Source organism: Parasteatoda tepidariorum, chromosome 6, assembly GCF_043381705.1.
Source record: "Parasteatoda tepidariorum isolate YZ-2023 chromosome 6, CAS_Ptep_4.0, whole genome shotgun sequence".
Lineage (NCBI taxonomy): Eukaryota > Metazoa > Arthropoda > Arachnida > Araneae > Theridiidae > Parasteatoda > Parasteatoda tepidariorum.
In genome coordinates this window covers 17,363,538-17,387,124 of record NC_092209.1, presented here as the reverse complement: position 1 = coordinate 17,387,124, position 23,587 = coordinate 17,363,538, and the positions used below count along the sequence as shown (strand labels likewise).

The window sequence follows — 23,587 nt, the reverse complement described above, 5'->3', positions numbered from 1 at the left end:
TTTTAGGGCATGAATCTGAATTGAACAACCTGATAATGCTCACTCTGGTTATTGTTTCCGTTTTTAAAAGCGCTATATGTTGAGCCACCTCATGTGACATTTGCCATGTGACATTTTTAGCAGCAATCATTGGTCGATTTTCTAACGTTGCCATTCGGGGAGTTGCAATGAGCCTTTTTTTCGGTGCCGTGTAAGAGAAATATATATATAGATTTGTCATCTAATCTGCAACAACAGAAGTTCCACTGATGTTACTTTAAGTTGAATTACGCGTATAATTGAGGCATTGCAAAAAAAAATGTTTCAATGTAAATAAAGATTTTTGAGTTGATAGTATTTAGTATTATTATTTTCCCAATAATCACGAAGTCAAAATTATTTGACGGCTCGTCTATGACCTCATTAAACATATTTTTAGGAAAAATGGCACGTTGGTGTATAAAGGTTCGCCACCCCTGCTGTATACTATCGTATTATCACTATTTCTTGTTGCATTGTTAATTAAGAAAACAAGCTATAGTAGGTTATAAATAGTGCAGCATTATTTGCTGTTGCTAACATATATTTGGCACTGATTTTGCGATAAATAAAAGGCATTTTTAAAAAACCTTCTTATAGATCAAATAAGAAGAGAAAATTAATCATTTTATCGAATTTTTTCTTTCTTACTTAAGAGCATATCTTATTAAAAACTTAATATGTAAATGATTAAAATTTATGTAATTTGTAATTATAATCGAATTGAAAATTTTGCGAATTTTCTACACGGCCTAAAAAGCACAGTCGATTCTCGTAAATTATGTTTAATATTTTTATGTGTCAAGGCAAACGAGTTATAACATCAAAAAATAATAACGTACGAAATATTTTCATAAAAATGGTAGCATCATCAGAAATAGTATAAAACACATATAGATAACAATTTATCTTGCACTGAAGAGCATATGCCATGCACCACAGAATAGTCCAAATGGTTTTCAAAACTGCAGGCATTTTCTGAAGAAAAAAGAATTTTATTCAATTCGACAAATCGGAGAACCAGAGCCGTGATGGCTCAGGGGATAGAGCACTCGCCTCCCAATGAAGTGAACTAGGTTTGACTCCCAGCGATGACTGGTCAATTCGAATTCTTGCATTGACCGAATTCTTGCACCCGGCTTGCAAAGCACATTTAAACTGAGAAGCCCCATTGTTGATCCAATTTGAAGATTAAACTAGAAATGATTCATTACTAATGTTAACCTGCCTGGTGAAATATCTCTCATACACTGTTTGACAAACTAAAAAAGTGTCAAAAATACTACGGAAATTGAACCAGCCAGTAAGTTAATGTGCAATGTAGACATACATCGTATCTAAAAATGGACATATCACAAATGAAAATCATATTTCTTTGAAATAACTGAACAATACAGCGAAGCCAAGTTTAATATCTTTCACTTTGATATACTACTAGAAGACATTTCAAAAGCTGCTCGCAGTCGCCTACTTTTGTAATGATGCATCTCTTCCCTGACTGCAAAAATCGTAAACAACTTCAGTAATATATATAATGTAAATATTTTATCTGTAATTTTATTTTGTAAACGGCGTTGAACAGCAGACCGAATTCTGAATTTACTACTATCGATGTTCAACTCCGTAGCCGTGTAATTTTGAGCCCAACTCAGAAGACAAGAGAAATCCCGGAACAAGATTTGGAAAAAATGAGCGTCTGTGTAGGACTTTTTGAAGGAACTACCAGCATTTGCGTTACATGATGAGGACAACCACAAAAACGTCCCACGGATAGCCCAACGACAAGGGAATTCTAACCAATGATCCGTATACCACTGGACGATATTTAACGTCAGCACTGTGGTCGGTCAGAGCCAGATGCGGAATTCGTATCGACCAGCCATTGCTGGGATTCAAACCCGGTTAGCCTTATTGGATAGCGAGCACTCTATCCCCTGAGCCATCATCCTTGTAATACATAAACATCAATTTGCTTGACTCGAAGTTAGAAGAAAATGGAGCTTTTTTATCAATTACTTCAGATTCTTGTATTCAGTTCAAGAATGACTGGGACTTTAGCATTGATCTTGCTAAATGTTTTTGATATTGTTTACGTAAATTAATGCTCACCGTTCGAATCACAGCTTACGTATGTAATTGGTTTCAAGCCACGAACCTCCCTACATAAAGCAATATATAAAATACTTAACAGTTCTATCGGTAATATAATAGAAACATACTATGTACCAAATAATATTTGTATTGCATTCTATTGACATTCTGAGTTTTTTTAGTTTATGGTAATTTTTAATTTGACAAGACGAGTATACTCGTTATAGTCACAGCAATAGACATTCGATTGCAATTGCATAAACGTCAAACTCTCTTAAATGGTTTACATACATATACAGACTTATGCGCTTATTGCAAAGACGGCTTATAGGCCTTTGTAAGTTGGAAAACGGGTCACACAAATGTACAACAAACATCAAAGATGACGGCGTTTGGTGAGCCCGCTATTACCCTCGATGTTTTCAGAATTGAAAAAAAGTATAGTTTAATAGGTAGGGTGGCCCCTTCGTGCAGTTGTACAGACATCACACTGTTGTTTCATATTGGAATTTCCTGACAGATTTTAATAAAATTTAGCTTGAACATAGGTTGATTTAGTTCGAAAAAAGTAACTTTTCAACAGTTATAATACATACACATCAACGTGCGTAACTTTCATCAGATTCGGATGGTATCAAAGAGTTACAGAATATATAGTATAGTTACAGAATTGAATTAAAAAATGATTTTATAAGGGGTGTGGCCCCTTCGTACAGATATACAGGCCTCACATCACGATCTTATACTGGAAATAAGGCAGTTCATAAGTTCCTGAGAGGCAGTTTGTCCCACACGTTTAGTAACACTGTTTATAGACTCTGCGTGTTTCTCAGAGGGGACCTATTGCATTTGCCCTTCCTAAAGTGTCAGACATGCTCTATAGGATCGAGGGATAGTTTGGAGATCTTGCTGCACAATCTATGAGGAGAATATCTTCATTTTCCAAAAAATGAACTCAGAACCCACTGCACCCCTTAAAAGGTGAAGATAAGGCTCGAGAATCTCATCCCTATATCTCACACCAGTCACAGTAGCTCATTCAAAGGCATGGAGAGGGGTGTGTGGGAATCCAGCATTATGCCTACCCAGACCAGGAAACTTCAACAGCTATGATGGTCATTTTCTCGGACATTAGAAACCTCGATCACCATGGTGTTCAATTTCGCGGGCTATAGAGGGCGCGTAGCAGGTCCCTGGTTCACTTCATGTGAAAGAATGTCGAGAGTCAGTGGTCAGGCTTAAACGGGACTCATCAGTGAAGAGAATATTCGACCGTTGATCCAGACTCCCATCTCTTTTATCTGTGCACCATCCTAAACTGACTCTTCTGTTGGCAGAAGTCAGTAGGACGAAACAGCAAGTAATCTTGCAAACAATACTCTCTCATGAAACTTTCTGGAAACAGAAACCCTTGAGAAGCAGAATAAAAGAAGAAATATATCATCTGTACAAGGTGTACTGACGTACTTATTTATTAATTATTCAGTACTTCAGGGGGGTGGGGAGAAAAAAAAGAAAAGAAATAACATTCCAAATAACTTATCAATTGTCTTTTTTTTTTTTATCTGAGAAGAGAATAGAATAGGATGAGCTAGTGACGGTTACAGCCATCGAAAGTTTTCAGAATTTTTTAAAAATTATTTTCACGTTTAAACATACGACTGACACTGTTTCTAATGACAATCATAAGCGATTGAAAAAAAAATATGTTTCTGAATACGATTGTCAAATTTAAAGTACATAGCAATGTCTTAAGGATGTTCTTCAACACTCTTTTGCCATAAAGAAAAGTTTAAATGCTTTACGCACTATATTAAGGAATCGGCACTGTACATAATGAAGTGCTTAATGCAATCGATATGAATCTCTAGGCAAAGCTTCAATTTCAAAACTATTAAATTGTCCCTAATTTTTTTACAATTTCCAGGTAAAAATTATTGTAGTGGTAGCAATATAACAAATGACTTTACAATGCTAAGCAAAAATTCTTTTACTGCACAAATATTTAATATGTTTAAAGAATATAGTTAGGACTTTCCGATATTTAACTTAATTATATGCTGGCTTTCAGAATCATTGCAAAGTAACAAATTAAATGTGTTAAATAGAAATAGTAAAATGTATTAGATGTGATAGAAATTAGGACGTTCAGCAGCTTTTCCATATTTATGTTGTAGGGTAATTGAAAAATCCGGCATTTCGAAAAATGCTGACGCCATTTCTCAATGCGTCTACAAGGCAATAAGCCTCACAAATGAGATCGATAGTTCTCCCAGAAGAACATCATTAAAACCAATGAATATTCTAATTTTCGTATTCTTTTTGTGATCCTAAACAATGCCGCGTTAAAGAATCTTTTTTAATTATTAAAATTTTAAACTACAAAAGCCTTCATATTGACATTTTCGTCATTTCCATAATTAGCAAAGAGAGCGCTGGCAAAAAATGGACAAATCATAAACAATTCTTGAAAAAAAAACATTACTACTCACTAAAAAACTCTGTTTTAATAAAGACGGAACCTACAAATGGTAGTTAGAAGACCCTGAAAAAATACACCAAAAAATAGTATTTTAAAAACTTCCTGTAACTATGTAAAGATCTTAAAATATTGAATATCTTGAACGTGAAGCATTTTATAACAACAAAATCACAGTCTTAACCTAGATAAATAAAAACATCTAAAGCGCTAAAAAAAAAAAGTATATCTAATACTATTGCTATAATTGAGCTATTTTATCAGCTTAACGCATTAAATAGTCCGCAAATCACAAACTGTCTGAGTTTCAGAAAGAGGCAATTAAATCTTTTTTTTTTTAGCAGCTTGTCATAGTGCTGTGTTTTTGACTAGGCACACATGTCAACTTCTGGAATATAGAAGTTAGTTTGAATAAATTCTTTTTAATTTTTTCTTTTCTTTCAGTCTCATTCACCGGCAACTAGCATATTTGGTATATTTCTTCTTTAATCAGTTGTCAAAATATGGATTGCCGCGTTGCAAGACCTTTGGATTTCGCGATAAAAGCCGATAAAGGTTGATGATACATTTACAATTTAACCCAGATAGAAACACTTCATAACACACATTCAGCTTGGTTTTGCACAATTCCCTGAAACAATGCTCGAAAGAAAAAAAGTATTTCTACAGACTAGAAAATAATGAAACAAAGGTTTTATTTAAAGTTAATACTTTTCAAAGCAACATCTATACACTTCCATAGAATAAATTAAGTCCTTTTATTATTGGTATGAATAATACAAAAAAAAATTTCCTAAATAGTGCAAATTTCTTAGAAATTGTAATAACTCTTTATTATTAAGAGTAGGATTGTGGAGGTTGAAAAATTAAATCCCTCGACCTAATTCTATTTAAAATAAATTTGAAAATTCTATTTAATAGTTAGCAAGAATATTTGCATTTAAAATTTTTCCAGTAGTTAGGCATATTGAAAATTAAAATAAAGCTGCAAAGCTCGCGAAACTTTCATTTTAAAACTCCAGAGCAAGCGCTAAGGATTTCAAATTATTAGCCAGTAAATTAGCCAAATATCAAAAGTATTTGAAAGCTTAATATTTGAAATATTCAATATTGAAGTCAATATTTGAAAGTCCTCTCCAAATGCAAATCTTAACGATTTTTTTTTTTTTTTGTATATATTTTTTTCCGGTTTCAAAAAATTTATTCGCCAAAACCCAATTTTATTCTCCAAATCTACGATTTTATCGCATTTGGCGAGGTAGGCCCTGAAAATCTAAACACTGCTTCACCAAACTTTAAGTCTGCTATTGAGTTAGTATCTATTAGTTGAGTAGTTGTTTACTATTAACTTCTCAGCTTGATCAGAGAAAACATATTTATTTCAAGAATTTCAAATTTATTTCAAGTCTAACTAGAATTTAAGTTAAATGTTTACAAATTTATGGCTTAAAAACAATTAATTCGCGTTAGACCTAATACCAAAAAGTTTTATTTTATTCATAAAATAAAGTAAAGTTTCAAATTGGAAAACAAAAATCTTCCATGTAAACGACCTTGTCTCAAAGTTTGCCTCTGTTACATTATCCTGCAAGTTATGTTCGAAATTGCTAGAATAAAGTAAATATGGCTTTTCAAGAAATTAACCACAAGGCTGTCAATCCGCAATTATAATTTAAAGAAAAAAAATCGAATAATATTTTAGTCTTGGGTCGAGAAAAAAAATGGCTATTTTTAAAGAGGGTAGGTGAGCGAAGTGATCAGCGAGTGAAGGATTTAAAAATGTGATAAATTTAAATAAATTTCAATTTTTAATGCCAAGCTTAGTTTGCAATTAGTATAAGTTTATTATACAATTAGTATTAGTTTACAATTAGTATATATTAGTATTTAAGTTTAGTTTACAATAGGTGTAAGTTTTTTTAATACACACACTGAAATGGTGACAAAAATTATTTGAAGTGATAGTTTGATCGAAGGGCCTTTTGCCAATGGGCAAATTTTAAGGATTTTCGCGGTACTACTTTTTATGTAAATAATGCGGACACTTGTCAGTTTCACTCAAAGATTTCTTTCAGAAAATTAATTTATTCTTTTCTCAAATCTTGTTTATTTTAAGCTAGATTCAAAATAGTAAAAAATGTAAAATATATGTATAAGATAATTAATAGTGTATAATATAATTAATAGTATTAACTGAATAAAATTAATAGTTTTTTTTTAATTCAGGAAAAAACTACATCTGTATAACTATAAAATAATTATTTAAAAAGGAATCCACACTAATTAACATTTTTTTTAATCATTCTACACTTTTAAAATCTCAATTGCCGGTTTTTGTTTATACACTTTCATCCATTCGAAGTTATAAAACTAAAAAAATGATAGACAAAGTTAATGCTTTGAGATTCCAATTTTTATTTAATAAATTTTATTTTAAGTGATTCTGACCACCACGGCATATAATAATTCAAACATGGATTTAAACTATCTGATTATTATGTGGTTAAATTCGAGAAGAAGAAGAAAACTCCATTAAACTTTTCGTTAGTACTTGTGGTCGACAAGCACTAAAACAACGCGCACTCGGACTTTATATTAACTAAAGCTGCTCTTGAATTACAAAAACATCACCAGATGTGGTTCGCGAGCCACAGTATGCTGACCAATAAAACATACAAATTGTGAAGATGTCAATAATTTATGTGTGCTTACTTTTGACATAAAATAATTCCTATAAAACATGATTCAAGATATGAATCATAATTCCTATAAGATATGATTCAAGAGGCAATTTATAGGTAGTTATTGTAGAATTTAATGATAGCATAAATAACATTTATTTTGGTTAGGTGATACATTATTGTTTTCATTAAGTATTAATTTTAAAAAATTAAATATAAGCATAAAACTAGGCAAAGTGTTTTACATTTTCTTAAATCTTAAGTTGAAGCTCATATCATTAAAGGAAGAAACAATGGAATGTAAATGCATTGATTTAATTACTTTTTAATTTAATGTTAATGCAGTACTAAAATTTGGGAATAAATGAGTAAAATCAGCGGTCCAAGAATCCTAAAATCTTAGAACAATGACTTTTTAAAAATAAAATAAAAAATTTAAAACGAAGACAAAGTTGTTTCACGATTTGTCCACTGATAAAAAAAATTGATAGACGCAATCCTCGACCACAACTAGTAAAAACTTAAAAGACGAGTATTTTAAAAAATTTATCCTATCCACTCTGCTATAAGAAAAAATTGCCTAAATCACTAAAATATTTTTCTGCGGATACTAGTTACCCGTTTTTATTTTAAAAACGCTGTCTCAACCTATGAAGTCCTTGGATTGGGTACACGATTACATATTTATATACTTAATTATAGATATTAATCAAGGATTAACACCATTGAGATATAGAGTGAATATAAATTGTATTTTTATTAATTGAATTGTTGTTATTCTTTTTGGATTTGAAATACTTCCACGTGATCCATTATGAATTTAATGCAATGAAGAAGAAGAAAAAGGAAAAATATAACAATTAATTCATTAAATTTAAATAACATAAAATCTTGCACTGAGTTTTAAAATTACATGTAATATTACAAGTAGCGTAGAATATGCACTTTCAGTAAATTTAGATGGAAAAAAAACTGTTTGTTTTAGATTGATTATTAATTCAAGAAGCATAGAAACATTTAGAGAAATTAATTAACCTCAGGGTTTCACTTTAATTGCCGAAACCTAATGAAATTATGCAAATGCCATGAGGTTTTTCAAGAATTTTTGCTTTCTTATAAAAGAATATTCAGTTCGCCTTAAAATTATCTTATCTGCTAAGCCGACCAAGCCCAAATTGAACAAAGAAGTTCCAGACGTATGACGAGAGCAAATTGCAAGAACTCATTTTGTTGGCGACCGCCATAAACCTCAACTAAGTAGAAGCAAATCAGCAAGCTATGAAGGAAAACAGTTTTCCCCCCGCATAGAATCGATGAGCACGAGAAGCCAGCCATTGCGCTTCGCAGGTGGAAGGAAACGCCATCCACACATTTGGTGATTCAAACCTCTACCACGCAACTCAGACGATAGAAGTTTTGCCATTTTCTCACGGACTTTTGCTCGCAAAAGACCTTCATCAACGAAGTAGGTACAGATTGTACGGCTTATCGTAATTCATTCCAAAGTTCTACAAGAACCAACAAGGAACAGACGATATTCGGGGTAGAAATTCTGAATGCTGCACTAGTAATACGGGTCACGTGATACTTCTCTTCTCACAGATAGGTGGATGGTTGGAATGAGTCGTGTTTTTCCAGCAGTTGTCCGGATATCGCTGAAGACGCTGGTGTACGCGGATTCCCTGTGAAGTAATCGAAGCGGTAAGATCAATTAGCGGTAATTTATTTGTTGATTACTTAAGTACTGGTCAAATTGATTATTGCTCTTCTCTATTTTTGTTGTTGTTACATTCGAACAGCTGTTTTGAACCACAGGAAAACAAGTTGCTCAACATGCTCTAAATACCATGACGTTTTTCATTCCATAGAATTGCTAATCGACAGTTCTTCAACCCTCTTGTGCTTTCCTGGACCAAGGATTATTTCATACTTAGACGTACAAAAACGAACATTTCAATCAACAATTAGTTTCATTAATACAATTCCAATTGCTGAAAACAATATGTAAATTGCTCTTTAATTTGTTTTATTGTATCGATCATTTTTTATCAATGAAACTTTCCCTAAGTGATGATTCTTCAAATTAGTGTTATTTTATCTATTCTAATTAAAACAAAACAATCATTTGTATTTACATCTATTACTACTGGGTTTTTTTTTATGCCGAGCCACTTAGTGTTCGAATTCAAATAATAATAATATAATACTGTTCAAACATAAAAGTGTTTCTATCAATTTAAATTATATAATTTTATCTTTTTATTCATAATATATTTATTTTAGGATTGTTCCATGCTTCGAGTTTGAATGTTTACTTCGTAATTTGTATTTGACAACTGTTCTAATTTTATGAACCCTGCTTTTTAAAGGTAAATATTTTAAATATTATTATTTAAATTATATTGAATATTATGTTACCTGTCTTATTAATATCTTCATTTTAGGCTGCCATTAATAATTTATTTTTTATATATTTACTTTATTGGTATATTTACTTTTTATTTCATTGTTTACATTCTCTCTAAAATTGTAAACAATGACCACAGCTCAAGTGTTTGTATTAATTATTTCTCACTTTTAATAGTGACTGTTACTTATTAATTTAAAAATTATTTAGCGTCTCTGCATGATTATTATTTTAGAATACTGTGCTTAATTATTATGTTAGAACGCTTACATGAAAATGAACCTTGTGTATTTATTTTTCATTATATTGTTTACATTTATTAAAGTGTTTACACAGTGTTAGTTGTATATTTAATTTGGTATTAGATATTTGGCATTTTTGGTTATGATTCTGTAATATTAGTATTTAAAATAGTTTACTTTTATATATCAGCCTAATTATGTTTAATTATTCTTTTAGAATGTTTGCATACTAATTAAATTCATCATGATCTTGAAGTCACTTGCCAAACATTGTAAATTATTGAAAGTAACTGATTATTTTGGTGAGTTGTAGTTTTGTTTCATCAATTAGTTATGTCATCTAAATATTTTAATTTTGCATGATTAACTTATTGCATGAACTGTTGCATGTTGTTTACAATTATGTGCATGATCTGTTTGTAACTAGCATGTTTTTAATAATCACTTAATACATAGTAACCATTCTTATGTAAATAAATCCATGCTTTTAAACACAATTTAAAACTCGTACATATTTTACAGTTTAAGTTGGTTGTTTACATTGGCTGAGAAACTGTTGTGTTTCACTTTTATATTAAATCGCATTCATATTTGTAATATACTCAAATTTTTTAATATTGTTTTCTTAAATTGATATAAAACATATCCAGTTTATATATCGATGATTACAATTATGTGACACCCCCTTGATTTTGCCAATTTTTCTCGCTTGCATTTAAGATTCAAGAAATGATTTAATTACATCTTCATTACAATATCAGGGAATGCATTTACAATTTTGTTAGAATTGTTTAAACTTGTACTAAAGCAAACACTAGCTAATTGAAAATTATATGCGGTTATGGGGATGTTTCCATATCATGATCTGCAGCGCCAACCACAATCGCCAAATAGATTTTAAACTGACAAATTTTAAAAAAAACATGTAGATGTTAGCCCAGGGGTGTCTATGAGTTATACATTTCGAGTTGGTCCCTTTCAGTGATTTTTTTTTTTAGTTTCTTGCGGGCCGCTACCCTGAAGTTGCCAAGATTTGGCGATTATTTTGCTACAGATCACAATACGGAAATCCCCCCGCAGTTATTTCAGAATATGTAAGATTTCCATATTGTGATATGTGGCAAAATAATTGCTAACTCAGTAAATTTCCAGGCAATCGCCCACAAGAAACTAAAAAAATTATCGCAGAAAGAGACCAAAAGGTATAACTCTTATCCATCCACGGGTAAACCTCTACATCTTTTTGTTAAAAGTATTTGCAAGTTTTGAAATCCTTTTGGCGATTGTAGTTGGCGTGACCGATCACAATATGGAAATATCCTCCATATATTTTTAAGTCTTTAAGGGTCTCATATCCCTTTTTAATGTAAGAAACACTCTTCTATTTTCTTTATTAAGTTTTGAAAATGGTATTTTCTTTCTGTCACAGTTGCACCATGTAACATTTTTAGTAAACCCAAGTAATATTTTGACCCTATAACCCTATCTGGATCCATTATAGAACTATTTGCAATGGCCCTCTTTACTAGTTACCAATTTAAAGAACCTATCATATGCTGTTTTGGTTTGTGTTTTGTCAGAAAATATCTCATTTTATCATAATTGTGAACATTACACTGTCTTCCCATTGTAATTTTTCACTTTAATTCATTAAACAGTCCTATATATAACACATATAAACAGACCTATGAAAATATATTTATATCTAGTTATATCTTTTTGTTACTGGTCTTGTTGATAAATATGGTATGGTAAAGCCCTTAAAGGTGCTTTTTCATTGGGTGTTTTTAAAAAGTGCTTAATTTTCCCTTTTCAAAAATTAGATTTTTTCTTTACTGTGTCAATTTTTCCCATGTATTATGAATTGGGTTCGGTAATATTATTGCACTCTCATGTACAACTCTGCTGCATTAAGTACAGAGAAACTAAATTAAACTGCTAACACATTGGAACATTTTTGGAAGAAAAATTTGCCTTTTTGCAATATTTAATGATAGGTTTTGCAAGTGTTGCAGGACTTAAAATAAGATTGTCAAAAGAACAAGTATTAAAAAGATATCACTAGTTCATATACATTTTCACTATTCCATTTACATACCTCTATTTTATTTAAGGAAGTTTATGAAGTAAATTTAAATATTTAAATTATAATGTTGAAGAATGTGTAATGTTCACAATTTTTATGAAATATGCTTTTTTATACAAAACTACAGACCAAAACAAGAAATGAAAAAACTAATAATAGCAGCTGGGTCACCACAAATTTAAGCTTTGGGTGATATTATTAAACAACTAAATAGTAAGTTGCTCTTTGAGCTATTGGTTGATAATAAGACACTTTAATTTGTGATTAACACTTCTAATTTAGAATTAACCTACATGCAGAGCCGGATTATACCTTTCGTAGGCCCTAGGCACATGCCTAGTGTGCCTATAGGTTAATCCGGCCCTGCCTACATGTAATTTGATATATATCAGACATGAAATTCTTCAGAACTTCTGAATTTTAGAAGAAATTAAATTTCTAAATTTTATTATTATTTTATTTTTAATCATGATTTATCGATGAAGCTTTATAGTTTGTTGGACTCTCAATATACACACATAGTAAATAAAAAAAACTTTAAATTAGCATGCAAATAATTTAAATGTTCTTTTTGTGCAAAATAGTTTAACACGCTTTTTTATTTGTTTTGCACAAGTTGATTTGCTAGGTTTCAGGCTTTCTGTTCTTTTCTCACTCTTATACCTGATGTATTGAACTATACATTTTTCTAACGTTAAGGCAATGATGAAATACAATTGACTGTCTAAAATCCCCTACCTTTGATTCCATCACTAATTCATCAATGATTTTGAAATATAAAAAGAAAAAAAAGAAACTGTGAACAATTGAAGCAACTTAACTAAAAGAATAATACATTGCTTATAAGAAATTCAATTTTACATCATTATGTAAATGACCAGAATCACCAATTAGAGTGACTTGATTGTTTTACATAAATCTTTGTTAGAAAAAATATTTAAATAGATTGTCGTTGATATTTTTAATAGTGCAAAAAGCAAAGGGTACATAAAATATTTTATAATTTTTTTTTATTTTTAAATAAATGAGCTTGTAAAACATATTCCTGTGCATATATTCCATAACATACATAACGTTTTCACATAACAAGTGGATGGGAAAGAAGCTTAAATTTTTCTTGAAACTAGAAAAAAGATAATTCATTTAAATTTTTTAATAACAGATATTAGGGTATTTCCTTATATCATATTTGTGTTAAATAGTTATTTTTTTTTCTTTTCTTTAAAAAAATATTTTTGGAAATAAAAAACAACTAAAGCGACATATTGCAGTAGTGAGTGTATTTTCAAATATGTGTTTTGAAAAGTAACAATTGAGTATTTCATTCTTTTAATAAGCCCTTCCTTTGATTCCAGGACCAATTTTACTTGTTTTATGATAGACTTTTTTTTAATTTTATTTTATTTTTAATAATTGTTAATTTGTCTATACCGCACTTGAATCAATGGACAAATAAGGCTACTTTAAGCTGTTCTATCTATTTAGGGTGTACTATATTTATTTTTGCTTTCAAATAGCCCGAAGATTCTCTGTGGGATTAAAATTGATAAAATCACAGGTTACTTTGTTTTTGATAAGGTATTCCATCATTGCTTAGAACTATGACAAAATGCCAAAACTTGTTAAAAATATTTCATTTTTGGATGGAAACCTGATGCTTAATTCAGGCTTTATTCTTTCGGTCATTATTTTTTTTGTACTTGTCACTATTCATCATTCTATCATCAGGAATAAGTGATTTCATATGAAAATCAATGGCAAAGCATATTTCTTCTAGCTGGAAAATTTTACCCTTGATTTGATTTATACACTTGCTACTGTGTGGACGCATGACAATATTTTTGAGACTGCATTGATAATTTTAGTAATTCAGGAAATATGACTCATTAAGTTTTAAATTTAATGTTTTGATACAAGGACAACCTCTAAAACAATGAACTTGATTTTGTTCTTTCTACAACAAGGTGCTCAATTAATATAAAATTATCATTACATATGTAGAAATGATGTTTTTAAGATTATTTTTAGATTAAGTAACTAAAAAAACTACCAAGAAATAAAATGTTAGGATTTAGGATAATAATGATTATAATGTTTGGACTGCAAGCTAGGATTTGGTATAAAATTAATTTGCATCAAAAAAATTGAAAACTTTTCTAGCTGGTAAAAACTAAAACAAATTTGTCCAAAATTCCTGAATATTAAAAATTGCGTTTATTATTATTTTCTGAATATGAGACAAATATTTTAGTATACCCCACTCTTTCTAATTATCTTTTGCTCATTGTCCATTTATTTGTCTTATTATTTTTCAAAATCTTCGTTATTAATTTAAATTTTTAAAACATTAACTACATTGCAGTAGTTAACGCCTTTAGTGTAAAACAAATGGTTGTGTTTAGAAATGCATGGATTGATTACATGTTAACCCATTTAGTTTTATTAAATATTTTCTCCTTGGTTTTACAGAATTTTCTGCATGTTTTCTGTGAATTATCATAAATTGATCTCTCATCTAATGATATTTGTGTGATGAGCATGCTGTTTTCTTCACTATGCCTGGTATAGGAAGATATCCATGTACCTCCTGTCATTATGTTGCTGGCAACCGTCGCATGTTAGCTAGGCATGTTGTTTTAATTCACTCAGAAAAAGCATTCAAATGTCCTCTTTGCCCTTTTATAACTCGTTATGCTGCCAATTGGTATAGGCATAAGCGAGATTTACATGGGCTTACTAAAATAACAAATTGTGAAATTTGTGGTTTTTTTGCCAACAGCACCACCGAGCTAGCTCAACATAAGGAGTCGAGGCATCCCGAGCATCTTCATCTCGATAAATATGAAGATAAATATGCCAAGGAGAAACAAAGGCTGAGTGGAGATATTAATAAAGACTCTGCTGTAGTAGCTACAGAAGAAGAAGAAGTTGTTAATAAACTAGAGCCAGATAACAATATCATTGATATATATGATATCAAAACTGAAGAAGAGACAGAGTCTGTTACATTTTCTCTTCCAGCAAATGGCCTTCTGGACACTTCTTTAGAAGAGCCAATTGCAAATGGGCACAGTGAAGAAACATCTACTGGTAGTCTGGCTATGAATGATGTGGTCTCTAGCTCACCTGTCTGCAATTTAGGTCCTCTTAAAGTAAAACGAAGCTATAGTTGTGATCAATGTGGTTTATTGACTGGTAACCCCAGGGAATATTTGCATCACCTCCGTAATGTTCATGGGGAAAAAATAAATATCTTTGAATGTAAATATTGCATTTATGCATCCAAACACGTACAAAAGTTGCATAGACATTGCAATCTTGTTCATCGCCAATTACTCGAAAAGGACCCAGACTACAAAAAACATTTGGAGGCCACCAAAAAATCTAAACCAGATATGTTTAACCTTGGTTTACCGTCTCAAAATATCACAGTAGCAAACAGTCACAATTCTTCTTCTAAAAAACCCCTTCAGAAAAAAACTCAAGTATTTTTTAACTGTTCTGCCTGTGATTATAGAACACGCAATAAAGCTTTTCTGTTGCACCACGAAAAAACAGCTCATTTGAAAAAGAGATTCTATAGATGCCTTCAATGTGGTTACGTTACTAATGAAAAAGGTCGATACACCAAGCATATAAAATATCACAGTTTGCCCAAAATGCAGTGCGAATTTTGTTTTTTCAAAACTGCCTATAAGTGGAATATGGACAGGCATATGAAGAATCACGAAGAGGGCGCACAAGGTGCCTTTCGTTGTACTGAATGTAACTTTACTACCTCAACTCGCCAATCTTTTAAGTCACATATCACTCATCACCACAATGCTAATGGGGTCGAAGAAGAGGAATACGAAGATGAAAATGCACCAAATGATTCAGTTGAGTGGGAAGATGTTGATGTCGTTGGAATGGATGAGGACGATGATGATTATATGGCAATGAATGAAAACAATGAATCGTACGACTTTTCGGAATCAGGAGAAACTGGAACTTCCTATAAAAATGATAAAGTTTATCAAAAATCTTTAAAGTGTAAAAGCTGCGATTACAAAGCAACATGGCCTTTTGAGTTGAAAAAGCACGAAGAGACTCATCGTCATCAAAAGAAACACCCATGTCCTTTATGTGGTATGCGTTTCGAGCATCTCGCTTGGTTGTCTAAGCATTTGCGTCGTGTTCATCAAGAAAACTCGCAAGCTGGCAGCTTTGCTGCTGCTTATGACTTAATGAAGCCTAATCGCAGAAGGCCAGCCATTAAAGAGCCTACTGCCGAAGCTGTATTGCCTATTTATCAACAAGTTCTGAAACAAAATGTCACCAATAAGCCTCCCATGCAAACAAATCAAAATTCTATGCTATCAACATTGTTAAATAAGCCACTAAATCCACCGGTGCCTTCTTCAGTTCCCAATTCATCTGTCAATAAATATTTATTTAAATCTAAGGCTTTTGCTTCATCAACTAATATGTCGAGACACTTGAGAGTATCAAGCTATAATGATAAACCTCAAACTACTGATTCTGTAACTATAACAGTTGCTAAACCAAGTAAGTCTGTACCCACATGCAATGTTTGTGGTTATAAAACAAGATGGCTATCAGAGTTACAAAGGCATATGCGTGTACATTCCCAAGAAAAGCCTTTTCATTGTCATAAATGTAAATATCATTGCAAATGGAAAGGTGATCTTAATCGTCACCTTATGAAATATCATGGCATTAAAGTCCCTTCTGCGAACAAAAAGTATAATGTGTCTAAATTTAAAAATTCTTCTGAACAAGATAATGTTAAAAGTTGGCAAGATCTTGGCCCAGAAATTGAAATAACTCAAATTGCATCGTCAACACCTCTGCGCAGATCGGCAGAAGAGAGTCCTTTGGATTTGACAACTAAGGATTCATTTTCGAGTCAGTGTACCAGTTCAGATTTGTATGACCCTTATGATTTTGAAAACTTTTCTGTTAATGACTCGAACCTAGATCCTGTTATTGATGTTGAGTCTGAAGAAGCTAATGCTGGTATGGACTTGGGATCTTACAAGTCACCTTTGCAGCAAATGAGTGAGCAATCTGTCCCAGGAGAAGCTCCAAACACTAAGCGTAAATATCAATGTCCATTTTGTGATTTTGGCACCACCACTGCATCAAGGTTCCATGTTCATATCGTGCAACATTTTAATCGCCGGCCTTTCATGTGTTCAGTTTGCAATCACAGTTCCAATTGGGAATGGGATATTACTAAACACATTCGCTTGAAAGGATGTCGTGATAAATTCAACAATAAAGCTTGTGTGCTTTTAACAGATGAAAGTGGCAGAAGAAATTATGAAAAATATGAGAAATACCTTGTTGATATTAATTATCAGCCAACATCAGCTAGAGCTGTTGTCCCAAAATTCTCTGAGCCTAGCACTCTGCCAGAGCCTGAAGCAACGCGAAACATGTCTAGGACTTCTTATATGGAACCGTCTCCTCCCAAAAGTTGCACCTATGATTTCAGGAACATCGGGTCTAACTTTGAAGATTCGAGAAATGTTAATTCTAACTTGGAGGAAACGAGAAATCTAAGTTCTAGCTTTGAAGATGCACCAGAAAATATTGTTGTTACTCCTGATATAAATATACCAGATCAGTCTGAAGTTCTGGGTTCTGCAGCAGAATATCTTTACGGCAATCAATACAGCATGCTAGGAACTCCTCCCTCAAAATCAACAGATTCAAAAATGTTTACTTGTAAACATTGTGACTTCAAACATGCAACAAAAAGAGTTGTGGTGAGTCATTTGTCTCTCCACGCTGGTATAAAACCATTCCGATGTCGTGCGTGTGGAATATCTTCCAATTGGAGGCACGTCATTGTGAGGCATGTTAAAGATTCTCACAATGGTTATATGAATGAAGTGGAAGATAGAATTAATTATGTCCAAGAGGGTCATTCCTTGCGACTTGCTGGCACAGGCTCCAACATTAAAGAAGCTTTTAAACCTAATCAGGAAAGGAACCAAAATAATCAAAGACAATTTTTTGAGTGCAAAGTATGTCCTTATAGATGTGATAAAGAGTTCTACATGAAATTCCATATGAAACAACATAGACCTAGGGAGGGTGCAGTTTTCAAGTGTGATTACTGTCCTTATTACGTGAAATTCAAGAAAACACTGGTAAGACATTTGAAACTTCATGATGGCACAGCGACAGGCAATAACGCTTTTGATGAAAGTCCCGAATATTCAAATTCAAATAGCTGTGAAACTGAAAATCTATCTCTGGATAATGATGTAAGTGACGTATATGACTTTTATTCATCTCAAGCAAATGATTCAGCTGATGATTCCATAGCTATATCGTTTGATACTCTCAATCAATATAGTACTTCAGAATCTAGCTCTCCTCAAAAGACAAAGCGTCATGTATGTGAGGGTTGCCCTTATAAAACTGACAATAAAACGCAATATTTATACCACAAACAATTTCACAGACCTAATCCCACTGCTCCATTTAAATGCACTGTTTGTTCTTACTGGGCAACTATGCAACATTTATTAACTCAACATATGAAAGTTCATGAACCTGGCAATGAATCCGAAAATTCTAGTCCTCGTCAGAGGCAGTCAAAACCTACCCCTGAGAAGACTAGGTTGGAAGATGAGGACGAAGGTTATGATAAAATGTCCGTCGTTTACGTGAAACGTGGTGACTTAATTGTAAAAATGTTTAAATGTGGTTATTGCCCTATGATGAATAAAAAGAAGGCAAATGTTAGGGTTCATCAAAAGATGCATGGTGTGATAGTCAATAATGGTAAGTTTGCTTGCTCTTACTGTGATTATCAATGTCTGAATCAAGGCGGTCTTACAAATCATCTAAAGATACATCAAAAAATATCAGAAAAATTAACTATCATTGAAGAACATGGAATGGAATACGAGACAACTCGTAAAAGACCTTCAGATGTTGTTGAAGAAGACGGCGTAGTTATAAAGAAGAAGATTTTCAGCTATTTCTGTATGAAGTGCCCTGCTCAATTCAAGAGTTCAAATGATTTAGATATCCATATGAAGTTCCACGGTGCTTCATTTCCTTTCCCGTGTACGCAATGTGATTATAGAGCAAAGCATAAACCTCATTTGTTAAAACACATGACTGTCCATTCCGCAGAGTACGTTGCTAGCAGAAATTCCTCACAAAATCCTGCCCCAGATTGTACACCTGCTAACGATTCTGTTAATATTTCAATTGTAAAGAAAATCGATCAAATGCTTCTTCTTGAGGTATCAGAATTGAATACTGCTCTGAAGAAAACGGGTCATGCTGTGAGTAATCTGCACAGGTGTGTACTATGCCCAGCCGTCTTCATTAAAAGTGCTACTTTAGTTTACCATGTATCACTCCACGGAAGTGATGGGCAGTTCAAGTGTTCACAGTGCGATTATGCTGTGAATCGTGCTCCGAATCTTACGACTCACATGCTTGTTCACCCCAAGAAAACACCAGTTAAGAAGCCTCCTCCCGCTAAGAGAGCACCCCTAAAAATATTTCCCTGTCCAAAATGCCCTGCGGTGTTTTACAAGCAAGATCGATATGATAGACATTTCAGTCTCCATGGCAGGAACTGGAAATTTGTGTGCGAGCATTGTGATTATTCTGTGAGGTTTGCAGCTAATTTGATCAAACACAAACGACTTCATCTCCCCAAGGCAGATTCAGAAAATGCTACACCAGTTCCTGGAATTGAAAATACGACTTCTCCTATCTTGCATGCAGCACATCCGTTATCTGAAAATGTCAATATTCCCGACTTAGAAGAGAAGAAATTAATATACCTCTGTGATAGATGTCCCTATTCCCAGGCACGTCGAGACGCTGTGCAGAGTCACATGAGGCGACATTGGCTTCGAGACGGCTTTAAGTGCCCCTATTGTGATTATAGCTCTATGCAAAGCGGGTTCTTGCAGACCCACATCAAGATGCACATCCAACCCAATCAGCTCTTTCCTGCCCAATGCTTCATGAAGTATGAATCATTTAAAATATGGTCCAAAGGTGAAAACGGTGAGGATATTATTTTGTTTGACGATGAAGAAATGGCCGATGATCTTCCCGATTCTGATGAAGAAGAAGAGGAAACCAGCTCTAAGAGGTCTGCTGAGGAGGACATTTCTGAACCGAGAAAAATAAGAAGGCTGTCATGTGATTCTTCGACAAATGACTCAAACTGTTTTGATAGTAAAACTAAAGTGCCTGTAGTAGTTTTATCTGATATTTTTAGTAGAAAAGATAAGGATAGTAAAAAATGGGTTCCTAAGCTCAAGATTCCTAAGTTAAAAATTACAAAATCGTCTTCAAATGAAAAAATGTATACTAAAATTAACATATCTGATTATGAAGACGTCGGTTCCTCAAATGTCACTTACAAAGCGAAACCCAGCCTCGTTGTGAAAATAAGTAAAGTGGAAGGCTTGAAGAATCATGACAAAGCTATGTATAGCATATCAACTAAGTCATCTGATAACACATACAGCTCTCCTAATATATCCCAAACCGTAGAAAACAATTCAAGTGCAAACTTTTGCAATTCTGATTCATCAGTGCAAACTGCCACAAATAACTCACTCGATAGCAAAAATACCAAAGACTTATTCATAAACTTGAACACAAAGACGACTGATAAAAGTTGCAAAAATGAACCTGCTAAAGATGTTAACACTGGTCACAATGGTGAGTTGACCACTTTATTGACAAAGGATGTTGATAATCCTTCTAAATCAGATAAAAATTTTCTTCCTGACAAAGTTCCTTCTAAAGAATTATCTAAAGACAATTTCAGCGTTCTGAGTGACTTCACTATTGACAAAGAAATACCCATGTCTAAACTCCCAATCGGTTCATCACAATTACCTAATGGTCTTTCCGTATTACCAGAGGAAATAAAAGTTGATTTATAATGTGAAAATTATCACTTTTTATCTATAATTTTAACTGCTAGTGAATATGTTGTAAATATTATCTGTATTACATTTAAATGTTTTTATGTGTATGATTGTGCTTTATAAATTAACTGGTTTGCATTTTTCATAAAAATTAACTAGTAGCTTTATTTAAACAAAGTAGGTATTTACTGAGAAGTCAAGTTGTTTTTTTAAACAAATATTAATTTTAATATCCTCAAGTTTAGTTAAAATGTATGTTTCTAGTCATTCATTTTTATTAATAATTGCAGAAATATATTTATTTTTTACACAGTAATGCAAACTAGTTATTGAAAAGAGTTTAAAGCAAATAACAGTGATAAACCTAAACTTTCATTACGTTTGTATTGTTTTAAGACCTTACAAAAGATGTAGTGTTATGTATTTAACTTTGTCTATTTTCACATTCCATTCATAAAGTTTTGTTATTAAAAAATTATATTTTATAAAATAATTTGATGAAAGCTAAATTAAATTTAATCTGCTGTAATATTTAAAATGATATTTGTCTTTTGTTATTATGGATTTACATAAGTGTTTAGTTTTTAATTGTATCAATTTTCTTGCACTAATTTATTTATGATTAAGCCTATTTATATTTTTATCATTTGTATTTATGTGTTGTTTATCATCATTTCTTGTATTCATTTGATTTAACCCTCCAAGTGTTAAGCCCATGGGTAAAAGTGTGCAGAAATTTTGCTGCTACTCAATATTCTCCCATACAATAACATGGAGAAACCAGGTTTTTTGACCCAGGAAAGCCTACAAAGTTCAGATAAATTCAGGACTAACACTCGGAGGGTTAATAGATTTATTTGTATAGACTAGTTTGAGGCCTGCCATAAAATATGTTACTATGTATCTCTTTAAACTTTATTTATTTATTTTTAAATCCCATATTTTAATATTGAATGTTAGTGTGAAAATTTTTTCATGTTTCAATTTCTAAATAATCTAAAAATTTTGCATTAAGATAATTTGATAATCAGATCAAAATTAATAATCTGTCTAAATTTCTTTGATAAATGTGATATTTTTTTCCCCAATGTTATAGATATTTCATAATTTTTTCAAAATATTAAATCTAATCTAATTTTATTTAAAAGCTTAATTAAAATAAATAAAAATCTTTTGAAAAAGTATTTCTGAAAATTATTTTCCAATTTTGCTGTTAGAACGAAAAAATTATTGAAAAGTGGGATGTGTCATTAGATGCAATATTAAAGTTGATTCACTGCCATGAAATAAAACTAAGAAAAGGAAATTGAAGCCATTCTACTAATTGTCAATGAACGATTATTCAAGTACAAAAGTAATCAGTAAAGTTTGTAACAACTCATTTACAGTGCTAGACATATTTAAGTACAAGTTATTGGGTATAGTAACACAAACCATAGCTTAAAATTTGCTTTTTTTTTAAAAAAAATTTTTTAATAATTAGTTTATTTCAACAGTTTTTTATTCTATACTTTTATTCTGATAGTTTTAGGTTTTTTCTAAAACACATATATTGCAGGTTAGCTTTTAGAACAGTAACTACTTCAACAACAAATTCTCTATTATAAATGATTATTTGTATTCTAACAAACATGGTATTTTCAATTATTAATTTTTTGATTGATATTTATAATTTCTTTATTAATTAATTCAGAAATGATATTAAAAATACTTCAAATTTTCTGAACTTGCTGTAATTCTTTTTTTTTTTTATTATTATTATTTTTTTTCCTTTGAATATCTCCCATGATGATTGATGTACTTTTACACTTATATTAATATTTTTATTCGAATAATTATATTTTAATTGACTGGTATTCAATCATTTTTTACTGTCATTTTTTTTTTATTATTATTTTAAAGTTTTAATCTATGCTGGTAGTTAATTACGCTATAAAAAATTGAGCTTTTGCACTAACTACACCATTGTTGTTTACATTTCCTTATGTGAACTTATATATTTCAAGTATGTTGTATTTTCAAATACTTTTGAATTAATCAGTTTTTAAACAATATTTATGATAAAAGTTTTTTTAACATATGGTCCAGTAATATTGATTTTGAAAATTAACTTATCAAAAATTTATTAATTTTGTGCAAATTACAATGTTTATTTGTATGCATATACTTGTAGCTTAGGAAGAATAAATTTTGACTGAATCGTTTGATAGACTAAAAAAAAATTATACTGAATTAAATTTTATTACTACTACAAAATTTGCAATTTTGTAAACATAAGATTTTAAATTTGTATTACTAATGTTATGATACATGTTTTGATGACATTAGTAGTTTACAACTGCATTTACTACATAACGATTTTATTTGTAACGAAATGGACCTGTGGTTATAAATTGTTTTCAAAACGTTCTTAATGGTACGAATAAAAAAAATAGTTTTAGATTGATAATTAATTGATTGTAAAGATAACTATGCAAAATGTTTTTTGTACATAATACCAAAGATCTGTTGTGCAAGTCAGTCTGATGCATCAGTATTGAATCACTTCAAAATCTATTATTTTTGTATTTCAAAATGTGAATAAAGTCATTTAATACAATATATGAATTCTCTGATTTAATTTTCTCTTAATTATGTCATTCTATCTTATTTC

The 23,587-nt window shown here is 31.5% G+C and overlaps 1 protein-coding gene across 6 annotated transcripts; it reads left to right on the top strand.

Moving 5' to 3' along the window:
• Nucleotides 1-8,559: 8,559 nt before the first annotated feature.
• Nucleotides 8,560-23,535, top strand: LOC107453991 (zinc finger protein 208). Of its 6 annotated transcripts, none has more exons than XM_016071020.3 (4): nt 8,560-8,970; nt 9,553-9,638; nt 10,136-10,220; nt 14,784-23,535. In XM_016071020.3, the coding sequence occupies exon 4, from the start codon at nt 15,106-15,108 to the stop codon at nt 20,947-20,949; it is 5,844 nt and encodes a 1,947-aa protein (XP_015926506.2). In that variant the 5' UTR covers nt 8,560-8,970; nt 9,553-9,638; nt 10,136-10,220; nt 14,784-15,105; the 3' UTR covers nt 20,950-23,535. The 6 variants fall into 6 exon arrangements, with proteins under 6 accessions (XP_015926506.2, XP_015926504.2, XP_071038136.1 ...); XM_016071018.3 differs by having other exon boundaries at nt 14,474-23,535; XM_071182035.1 differs by having other exon boundaries at nt 8,856-8,986.
• The last annotated feature ends 52 nt before the right edge of the window (nt 23,536-23,587 follow it).

Coding starts and splice junctions, on each gene's coding strand:
- LOC107453991 (XM_016071018.3), top strand. CDS start 14,560: ATGCCTGGTATAGGAAGATATCCATGTACCTCCTGTCATTATGTTGCT.